General features: G+C 43.4%; 2 protein-coding genes across 3 annotated transcripts in view; one reads left to right on the forward strand and one right to left on the reverse strand.

Annotated features, from left to right (window-relative positions):
* LOC139415792 (galactose-specific lectin nattectin-like) overlaps positions 1–11,736 on the reverse strand; it is a 1,187,935-nt gene that overhangs the window by 410,618 nt on the left and 765,581 nt on the right. The window lies entirely within an intron of this gene.
* Positions 1–11,736, forward strand: part of LOC139417016 (zinc finger protein 827-like) — a 41,750-nt gene that overhangs the window by 4,481 nt on the left and 25,533 nt on the right. Inside the window, exon 2 of the mRNA XM_071166250.1 lies at positions 11,187–11,736. This exon is cut by the window's right edge and continues 353 nt beyond it. Within this exon, the coding sequence (XP_071022351.1) occupies positions 11,187–11,736 (550 nt within the window). The remainder of the gene's footprint in view (positions 1–11,186) is intronic.

Here is an 11,736-nt window from a genome sequence, read left to right on the forward strand (position 1 = left end):
ACAGAGTGCTGTTGAGGCTTCTGTAGACCTTCATCGCAAAACAATTTGTTTTAATCAATTATTTGGTGACGTGAATATATATTTCCCCTGTGATTTTACCCAAGCACCTCTATTGCAGCCTAAACATAATTTACGCCTACCAACACACACAGATCGGCTTGACAGGATGAGCACAACTAGTTTATCAGAGATTCTTACAGGCTTCATAGTTTAAACTTCAGAGATTCAACTTTAGTCATTATAACTACAGGCTAATTTGTGACACTACGCGATGAGTCGTAGCCTACAGAGCGACTTTCACAACAACAACATTTTTTAAATTTTTTATATTGTTGCTCCCCCGTGGGGATTGAACCCACGACCCTAGCATTGTAAACATCACACTCTACTAACTGAGCTACACGGGATCAGAGTAGCCAATTTTAATCTGCCTTGAATAAGAGTAAATGGCCATTCTAAAGGCCTTATAGCAAGAGAGCAGGGGGGAAGGGGGGGTGAAAAAAAGTTTAATAATATTGCCGTCACTTTGACAGTAGCCTATCACACGACGACTGGTGTGCAAAATGCAAGTGAATGACAACACAGTGAACGTTTGTCTACTTATTTAACAAGATATTGGTCAGACATCAACAATGTATAAAAATGGATCTGAGGGCGGGGTCAGAATGACCAAGAGGCACTTTTTTTCTCCAGACAGGAAGAAGTTTTGAGTAATGGTGCGTTGAATAATTATAGCTAAGGTTTAATCCGCATGGATATCCCAAAATGACTGGGCACTGGCAAGAGCAAGGTGAGGACCACCTTGTGGAGACGGACGCCGAGCTCACGGTGCTGCTGACCACCGAGGAGACGAGCAGCAGACCCCGAGTTGGCCTTGTGTAGCATGTGATTCGCTCTGTTGTCTGAGGAGGCGATAGAGGACTTGTTCAATGTGTTTATTTTCAGTTATCCGGTAATAGCCGGCTTTTGGCCGATAATGAAAAAACTAAAAATTACAAATGAATTATAAATAAAATATAATATTTGAATATAATATGATTATAATATATATATATATATAATATAATATATAATAATATTAATTATTTTTTATTACCTCAACATTGATGGACATGATGTTTATTAATACATTTATTCACAATGGCGCATTCGTTCAGCCGGTTTGTGTTCCATCTCCAACTGCTGATTCATGTCTGGACATATAGATACTGTAAATATATCGAATGAGGTTTTAATGACTCCAACCTAAGTGTAAGTAAGCTTCAGACATCAACTGTATACAGTTTTAAAGGAATAAAAATTCATGAAATATGCTGTCTAGGTGCAGTCAGACAATATTCATGTCTTGGCGGCTATCAGAGACTCACTTGGACTCTTCCTTTGAGGAAGCTGAGATCTCTCTACATGGATACAATATGTTCAGGAGGGACAGAAATAGATATGGGGGTTGGAGTTGGAGTTTACATCCAGGATCATACTCCAGCTAAACAACATAAGGACTTAATGTTGACTGGATTAGAGCCACTGTGGGTACAGCTGCTATAGTCTCTATGGGTACAGCTGCTATAGGCTCTATGGGTACAGCTGCTATAGGCTCTATGGGTACAGCTGCTATAGTCTCTATGGGTACAGCTGCTATAGTCTCTATGGGTACAGCTGCTATAGGCTCTATGGGTACAGCTGCTATAGTCTCTATGGGTACAGCTGCTATAGTCTCTATGGGTACAGCTGCTATAGGCTCTATGGGTACAGCTGCTATAGGCTCTATGGGTACAGCTGCTATAGGCTCTATGGGTACAGCTGCTATAGTCTCTATGGGTACAGCTGCTATAGGCTCTATGGGTACAGCTGCTATAGTCTCTATGGGTACAGCTGCTATAGGCTCTATGGGTACAGCTGCTATAGTCTCTATGGGTACAGCTGCTATAGGCTCTATGGGTACAGCTGCTATAGTCTCTATGGGTACAGCTGCTATAGGCTCTATGGGTACAGCTGCTATAGGCTCTATGGGTACAGCTGCTATAGGCTCTATGGATACAGCTGCTATAGTCTATATGGGTACAGCTGCTATAGGCTCTATGAGTACAGCTGCTATAGTCTCTATGGGTACAGCTGCTATAGTCTCTATGGGTACAGCTGCTATAGGCTCTATGGGTACAGCTGCTATAGTCTCTATGGGTACAGCTGCTATAGGCTCTATGGGTACAGCTGCTATAGTCTCTATGGGTACAGCTGCTATAGTCTCTATGGGTACAGCTGCAATAGGCTCTATGGGTACAGCTGCTATAGGCTCTATGGGTACAGCTGCTATAGTGTCTATGGGTACAGCTGCTATAGGCTCTATGGGTACAGCTGCTATAGTCTCTATGGGTACAGCTGCTATAGGCTCTATGGGTACAGCTGCTATAGGTTCTATGGGTACAGCTGCTATAGGCTCTATGGGTACAGCTATAGGCTCTATTTGTACAGCTATAGTCTCTATGGGTACAGCTATAGTCTCTATGGGTACAGCTGCTATAGGCTCTATGGGTACAGCTGCAATAGGCTCTATGGGTACAGCTGCTATAGTCTCTATGGGTACAGCTGCTATAGGCTCTATGGGTACAGCTGCTATAGGCTCTATGGGTACAGCTGCTATAGTCTCTATGGGTACAGCTGCTATATGCTCTATGGGTACAGCTGCTATAGGCTCTATGGGTACAGCTGCTATAGGCTCTATGGGTACAGCTGCTATAGTCTCTGTGGGTACAGCTGCTATAGGCTCTATGGGTGCAGCTGCTATAGTCTCTATGGGTACAGCTGCTATAGGCTCTATGGGTACAGCTGCTATAGGCTCTATGGGTACAGCTACTATAGGCTCTATGGGTACAACTGCTATAGGCTCTATGGGTGCAGCTGCTATAGTCTCTATGGGTACAGCTGCTATAGGCTCTATGGGTACAGCTGCTATAGGCTCTATGGGTACAGCTGCTATAGTCTCTATGGGTACAGCTGCTATAGGCTCTATGGGTACAGCTGCTATAGTCTCTATGGGTACAGCTGCTATAGGCTCTATGGGTACAGCTGCTATAGTCTCTGTGGGTACAGCTGCTATAGGCTCTATGGGTGCAGCTGCTATAGTCTCTATGGGTACAGCTGCTATAGGCTCTATGGGTACAGCTGCTATAGGCTCTATGGGTACAGCTGCTATAGTCTCTATGGGTACAGCTGCTATAGGCTCTATGGGTACAGCTATAGGCTCTGTGGGTACAGCTATAGTCTCTATGGGTACAGCTGTACCACGTAGGAAACCTATACTAGTTGGTTGCTGCTATAAGCCACCTGGTGCGGATGTGACATATCTTGATGTAATTTGTGAAATGTTGGATATCTGATGAAAGTAGGGATATATAAATATATATATTTTTTGAACACCAACTGTCCAATGAGAAAGAAAACATATTTCTGTTGCCATGCAACCTGACCCAATTATGACATCACCGACCAGAACGTTCCCTAATAGGGTCTGGCATTACATCATCAACTTGTATCGATCACATTTTTACCAACGTGGCTGAACGTTGTTCCAAAGATGTATCAGTGGCACCAGGTTACAGTGATCATAACCTGGTTGAACTCACTAGGAACACTACAATACCAGAGGCCCTAAGGTAATCTACCACAGGTCCTATAGAGGGTTCAATCAGGACTCACTCACTAGGAACACTACAATACCAGAGGCCCTAAGGTAATCTACCACAGGTCCTATAGAGGGTTCAATCAGGACTCACTCACTAGGAACACTACAATACCAGAGGCCCTAAGGTAATCTACCACAGGTCCTATAGAGGGTTCAATCAGGACTCACTCACTAGGAACACTACAATACCAGAGGCCCTAAGGTAATCTACCACAGGTCCTATAGAGGGTTCAATCAGGACTCACTCACTAGGAACACTACAATACCAGAGGCCCTAAGGTAATCTACCACAGGTCCCATAGAGGGTTCAATCAGGACTCACTCACTAGGAACACTACAATACCAGAGGCCCTAAGGTAATCTACCACAGGTCCTACAGATGGTTCAATCAGGACTCACTCACTAGGAAAACTACAATACCTGGTCCTAAGGTAATCTACCACAGGTCCTATAGAGGGTTCAATCAGGACTCACTCACTAGGAACACTACAATACCAGAGGCCCTAAGGTAATCTACCACAGGTCCTATAGAGGGTTCAATCAGGACTCACTCACTAGGAACACTACAATACCTGGCTCTAAGGTAATCTACCACAGGTCCTACAGAGGGTTCAATCAGGACTCACTCACTAGGAACACTACAATACCAGAGGCCCTAAGGTAATCTACCACAGGTCCTAAAGAGGGTTCAATCAGGACTCACTCACTAGGAACACTACAATACCTGGCTCTAAGGTAATCTACCACAGGTCCTACAGAGGGTTCAATCAGGACTCACTCACTAGGAACACTACAATACCAGAGGCTGGCCCTAAGGTAATCTACCACAGGTCCTATAGAGGGTTCAATCAGGACTCGTTTGTGGATGAGATTTAGAATGTGCCAATGGTTAGAAGTGTGTAGTGAGGATGATCCTGAAATGTCACTAAGTTTGTTTAAGAAGTTATTTATGAGTATAGCTGATAAACACGCCCCTTTAAGAAGTTATTAATGAGTATAGCTGATAAACACGCCCCTTTAAGAAAATGCACTGTGAGGTCAAACGGTGCCCCCATGGATTGATGATGAGCTGAGAAATGTCATGATTCAATGATAAAAGACCAAAACAGTCGCAGATAAATCTGGCACTCTGATGAGCAAAGTTATTGTAATTTAATTAAGAAATATTGTGACCAAGATTAACAAGAAGAAGAAGAAGAAGGGATTCTATCAGTAAATGGGGGGGAACAGTGGAGAACGTTGAACACTATTATGGGTAGGAATTCGAACATGTCTGCCCTCTTTTGTTCAATCAGAGGGTATATTTAATTCCAAAACCACACAACATCCGCAAACTATTTTAATTAATATTTTACAGGCAAAGTGGACAAGTTGAGGAATGATATGATGGCTCCATGTATGACACACCTAGGGTTGCACATTCTGGGGAAACTTTCCCTGGGAATTAATGGGAATATATGGGAATTAACGGAAATATGTGGGAATTAACGGGAATATGTGGGATATAATGGGAATATGTGGGAATTAACGGGAATATGTGGGAATTAACGGGAATATGTGGGAATTAACGGGAATATGTGGGAATTAACGGGAATATATGGGAATTAACGGGAATATGTGGGATATAACGGGAATATGTGGGAATTAACGGGAATATATGGGAATTAACGGGAATATGTGGGAATTAACGGGAATATGTGGGATATAACGGGAATATATGGGAATTAATGGGAATATATGGGAATTAACGGGAATATATGGGAATTAACGGGAATATATGGGAATTAACGGGAATATATGGGAATTAACGGGAATATATGGGAATTAACGGGAATATATGGGAATTAACGGAAATATTTGGGAATTAACGGAAATATGTGGGAATTAACGGAAATATGTGGGAATTAACGGGAATATATGGGAATTAATATTAACCATTTAAATGTAGAGGTTTTTTGCATTGGATATATTTACCATATTAAATGGAGACAGAAACATAAACCTTTTACCTCATAAGTAGACATCATTACAAATTATTAAATCCTTCCAATAGATTTTTTAAAAATCGATTTAGTTATGAGTTGAACTTTAATTAAATGAGTTGACTCTTCACATGGGATGATTTCACTGACAAACAAAAGAAAGGGAATATTGAATGATCCCCAATGATCCATCGCATCTACCAAAAACATTTTCAACGTCTGTAAAATGAGTCTAGAAACTAAAGCTTTGGTTGTCTTTCTCTCAGGCTTCCATGTCTTCTCCCTGGACCTCCTCAAATGTCCACCTCTTGAGCATCAGACTCTGAGGCCTCATCTTCACTGTCACTTTCCAACCTTGTTGAGGATGGCTCGTTGTCAGGCACAAAAAGCCTCAAATCTGCCCGGATGGACACCAATTTTTCAACCCTTGTATTGGTCAGCCTGTTGCGTGCTTTGGTGAGTGTCTTCCCAAACAAGGACCAGTTGCACTCTGAGGCGGCTGATGTTGGTGGGATTTGGAGAATGATTGAGGCAACAGGGGAATGAGCCTCAGATCCACAAAGTCCCTTCCACCAGGTCGCTGATGAGATATGTTGGCACTACTGCCATATTGCATCTCCATCCCAAAGCCCTTGCTTTTAGAAGTGTACATTGCCAGACTGCCAAGAACCTTGCCCTCATCCAGGCCAAGGTGGTGAGACACGGTAGTGATGACACCATAGGCCTTGTTGATCTCTGCACCAGACAGGATGCTCTTGCCAACATACTTGGGGTCCAACATGTACTCTGCGGCGTGTCTGGGCTTCAGGTAGAAGTCTTCATGCTTTGTTATGTATTTCAGAACTGTAGTTTCTTGTTGCTTGGAGCAACAGTGAAGTGGGCAGGGCAGTACTGATATCTTCTCTTACATCTGCAAGCAGAGTCTGAACATCAGACAGGATGGCATTGTCTCCCTCAAGCCATGCAATGACTACTGCTATAGGTTTCAGTTGTTTCAGGCTGCTTACCACTCTCTCCCAAAATATATCATCCAGGAGGATCCTCTTGATGGGGCTGTCCATATCGGCAGACTGTGATATGGCCATTTCTTGGAGAGACTCCTTCCCCTCCAGGAGACTGTCAAACACGACGACAACACCACCCCAACAGGTGTTGATGGGCAGCTTCAATGTGGGGCTCTTATTCTTCTCACTTTGCTTGGTGAGGTAGATTGCTGCTAGAATTTGATGACCCTTCACATGCCTAACCATTTCCTTGGTTCTCTTGTAGAGTGTATCCATTGTTTTCAGTGCCATGATGTCCTTGAGGTGCTGGCTCAGACAGTGTAGTAGTGTGGGCTCAATAGCATCTCATTAGTGTGCAAGAGCTTGAGAGTCAGCTGTACATGTGATGGCAGAATGCACTGTGCATGCAGAGGGTTGCAATTCCATTGAATTGGGGGTAGTTTAACCAAAATATGCCACAAGACCTAGAATTGTCTTAATGTGTTTCCAACAAAAAAAGGTTCACTGTTATAAGCTAAGTTTAAAAAAAATGAATTTAAGTAAAATTCCCCAAATTCCCGGACTTAATCCCCCCCCATGGAAAATTCCAGAAATTTACCGGAAATGTTCTGACTCTTTGCAACCCTACATATACCCTTATTAAAGTATCATGAAGGAGAGGGGTGTTAAACTTTCATCAAGTAGAACGGGTAGAAAGGAGGTTGTTGCCTCTTTCGGATGACAAGGCACCTGGTACAGATCATCTAGATGACAAATTGCTTAGAGTTACAGCTAACCAAATATCAGCCCCAAATATCTACCCCAAATATCAACCCCAAATATCTACCCCAAATATCAGCCCCAAATATCTACCCCAAATATCTACCCCGAATATCAGCCCCAAATATCTACCCCAAATATCTAGCCCAAATATCAGCCCCAAATATCTACCCCGAATATCAGCCCCAAATATCTACCCCAAATATCTACCCCAAATATCAGCCCCAAATATCTACCCCAATCGCTCATATTTTTTACTTCTTATGGGCAGGTGGGACGGTCTACTCACAGACATCACAAATGGTCCTTTTGTTCGATAATGTCCTTCATTATATCGATAAAAATAAAGTTTAGCTGGCACGCTTCAGTTAATATTCAACTCAGTTTCCCTCTATCAAAATGCATACAAAATGAATCCCAAACGTTACTAATAAACTTTTCCAAACAAGTCAAGCATCGTTTATAATCAAACCTTAAGTACCCTAAAACGTAAATAAACGATACAATTTAAGACGGAGAATCGTCATTGTCTTTACAGGAGAAAAATACCAAAGAACACGCTCTCTTCACGCGCTTGGAAACTCTTTCTAAAGACTGTTGCCATCTAGTGGAAGCCATAGGAACTGCAATCTGTGAGGACTTTGCCTTATAATAAAAGTGACAGCCATTGAAAATAACCTGATTTTTTTTGGGGGGGGGTGGGGGGGGGGGTTGGTTTGTCCTCGGTTTGTCCTCGAGTTTTCGCCTGCCATATCAGTTCTGTTATACTCACAGACATCATTTTAACAGTTTTAGAAACTTTAGAGTGTTTTCTATCCAAATCTATGCATATCCTAGCTTCTGGGCCTGAGTAACAGGTAGTATACTTTGGGCACGCTTTTCATCCAGACATGAAAATACTGCCCCCTACCCAAGAGAGGTTAATAAGTGATGTATGGGGCCCAGAAGTCTGGAAAGAGTCAAAGGTTATTCTACTCCCTAAGGATAAAAAATCTGCATTCACTGGTCCTTATAGTCGTCCTATAAGCTTGCTGCTGGTGTTAAGTATTGGAAAAAATAGTATCTGTACAAATCAAGGATTATTTCTCATGTAATGGTCTGATAATGGTTTTCCAGCATACAAAGAAGGGCATCCTACGAGTACAAGCCTTAACACAAATGACAGATGATTGGTTAAGGAGTATGGACGACAGGAAGTTAGTTGGTGTAGTGTTGCCAGATTTCAATGCTGCATTTGATGTAATTCATCGTGAACTGTTACTAGGTAAACTCAAATGTTATGGTTTTAAGTCTGCAGCTCTGTCCTGGATGGAAAGCTATCTATCCAGGACAGGAGAAGGAAAAAAGTGTTCTTTAATGGTAAAGGTATACACTGTGGTGTTCCTCAAGGAAGCTGCCTAGGCCCACTTCTCTTCTCTCTTTAACTTAAGTAATAAACAAAGCAAGGTCATGTATGCTGATGACTCTACAAGCAGCATCAGAATGTTAATGAGCTAACAGATGTACTGAGCAGTGATACGAATGGTGTCTGACGGGGGTTGATATGAAACAAATTGGTGTTGAACGTTTCTAAAATGAAATATATTGTATTTTGGTTCAAGATATATGCTTGCTGATGATCCCCAATTGAATTTGTGGATGAATAGAATGCATGTAGAGCAAGCCTATGCCTCCTGGTAGTATGAATTTGGGATATATCATCCCACAACTGTCCCAGAGTCAGTTTGGAATAGGCTATTTCTTTCTCGACCAAGCTGACCAGTAAAATAGGAAAAAAATTGGAAAAAAATTCTACTTTGGGGGATAGTAGATTGCACAGTTGCCACAGAAATCAAGTGACAACATCACAGAGATGATTGGTGAAATCGAATCTACTCGCGCATATGAGAGACTTGAGGCCACGGGAAGATGTTTTGGGGTGGGTGTGGTGTGTTGTGGATATTTTTTTATTTTTTTATTTTTTACAATTATTTGCTAATATTGTGATCAGGGAGTGCTGCTTATTGAAAGCAGTGACAGAGCTTTATCTTTATCTTTGTCGCTAACATGACTCCTCACCCTCCAAACAAGTTACTGCAGTTTGAAGCTACTGATCTGCACACCGTTGTCTAACAGAATGTATGAGTGCGTTGAGAAACTGCGATCTGAATTTTGAAACGCTTTGGGAGGCATTCCTGGAGAGAAAGCATGAGCACCAGCTTCAAGCATAACAACAGACTCTGTATTCAGACTATTTCCATGTTTTGTTACGTTACAGCCTTATTCTATCATTTATTAAATATTTTTCCCCCTCATCAAAATACACACAATATCCCATAATGACAAAGCGAAAACAGTTTTTTAGAAATGTTTGCAAATGTATTACAAATAAAAAAAAACAGAAATACCTTATTTATATATTATCGTTTTCAGACTCTTTGCTATGAGACTCTAAATTGAGCTCAGGTGCATCTTGTTTCCATTGATCATCCTTGAGATGTTTCTACAACTTGATTGGAGTCCACCTGTGGTAAATTCAATTTATTGGACATGATTTGGAAAGGCAAACACCTGTCTATATAAGGTCCCACAGTTGATAGTGCATGTCAGAGCAAAAACCAAGCCATGAGGTCGAAGGAATTGTTTGTAGAGCTCAGAGACAGGATTGTGTCAAGGCACAGATCTGGGGAAGGGTACCAAAACATTTCTGCAGCATTGAAGGTCCCCAAGAACACAGTGACCTCCATCATTCTTAAATGGAAGAAGTTTGGAACCACCAAGACTCTTCTTAGATCTGGCCGCCCGGCCAAACTGAGCAATCGGGGGAGAAGGGCCTTGGTTAGGGAGGTGATCAATAACCAGATGGTCACTCTGACAGAGCTCCAGAGTTCCTCTGTGGAGATGGGAGAACCTTCCAGAAGGACAATCATCTCTGCAGCGCTCCACCAATCAGGCCTTTATGGTAGAGTGGTTGACGGAAGCCACTCCTCAGGAAAAGGCAACTAAAGGACTCTCAGACCATGAGAAATAAGATACATCAAGATTATCTGATGAAATTCCCCAAAAACAGGTGTGCCAACTTTGTAGCTTCATACCCAAGAAGACTCGAGGCTGTAATCGCTGCCAAAGGTGCTTCAACAAAGTACTGAGTAAAGGGTCTGAATACTTGTGTAAATGTGATATTTCCATTTTTAAATGTTTTATTAATTTGTTGTAGTCGGGCTAAAATTCAGATAAATCCAATTTGTAAATCAATCATAGTGAGGTCATTTCATAACGCTGTACAGTAGACTACTGTCTGATCTGAGGTCATTTCACAACGCCGTACAGTAGACTACTGTCTGATCTGAGGTCATTTTATAACGCTGTACAGTAGACTACTGTCTGATCTGAGGTCATTTCATAACGCTGTACAGTAGACTACTGTCTGATCTGAGGTCATTTCACAACGTGTACAGTAGACTACTGTCTGATCTGAGGTCATTTCATAACGCTGTACAGTAGACTACTGTCTGATCTCTCCCCTCTCTCCCTCCCCTCTCTCTCCCTCCCCTCTCTCCCTCTCCCCTCTCTCCCTCTCCCCTCTCTCCCTCCCCTCTCTCTCCCTCCCCTCTCTCCCCCCTCTCTCTCCCTCCCCCCTCTCTCTCCCTCCCCTCTCCCTCCCCCCTCTCTCCCCCCCTCTCCCTCCCCCTCTCTCTCCCTCCCCACTCTCTCCCCCCTCTCTCCCTCCGTCTCTCTCTCCCCTCTCCCTCCTCTCTCTCCCCCCGTCTCTGTCTCTATCAGATGGGGATAAGGCCCCAGCAGCAGACACAGTCACAGAAGAAGAAGAGATGAGTTGTGTCAGTGATACAGAGGAAAGAACACCCACCTCCTCCCCCAAACCTCCCCCATCCCTGACCCCTACATCCACCTCCTCCCCCAAACCTCCCCCATCACTGACCCCTACACCCACCTCCTCCTCCATCCCTCTGACTCCCAACCCATTGGACCACAACGCTACACCAACACCCACCTCCTCTTCCATGGTTGTCCAGGATCGAGGCCCGGGTCTGGGGTTAGGCCAGGATCTCAGCCAGGACACCATGGATAACCCTCTGGATAAGGACCTGTCCCTCTCCTCCATCCTGGCCCTGCTGTGTGGGGGGAACCCTCTCCAAGGCCTGGGTAGAGAGCTAGCTTCCAGCCCACCCTGTGCCCTGGAGCCTGGGGTTACGACCCTGGGAGGAGAGGGAAGGATGAAGGGAGGAAGGAGAGAAGGAGGAGAAGGAGGAGGAGGAGGAAGAGAGGGAGACTCTTCTCCGCTGGGTTTACTCCCAGATGTCCCTCCTCTCTC

Source organism: Oncorhynchus clarkii, chromosome 9, assembly GCF_045791955.1.
Source record: "Oncorhynchus clarkii lewisi isolate Uvic-CL-2024 chromosome 9, UVic_Ocla_1.0, whole genome shotgun sequence".
Taxonomy (NCBI): Eukaryota; Metazoa; Chordata; class Actinopteri; order Salmoniformes; family Salmonidae; genus Oncorhynchus; species Oncorhynchus clarkii.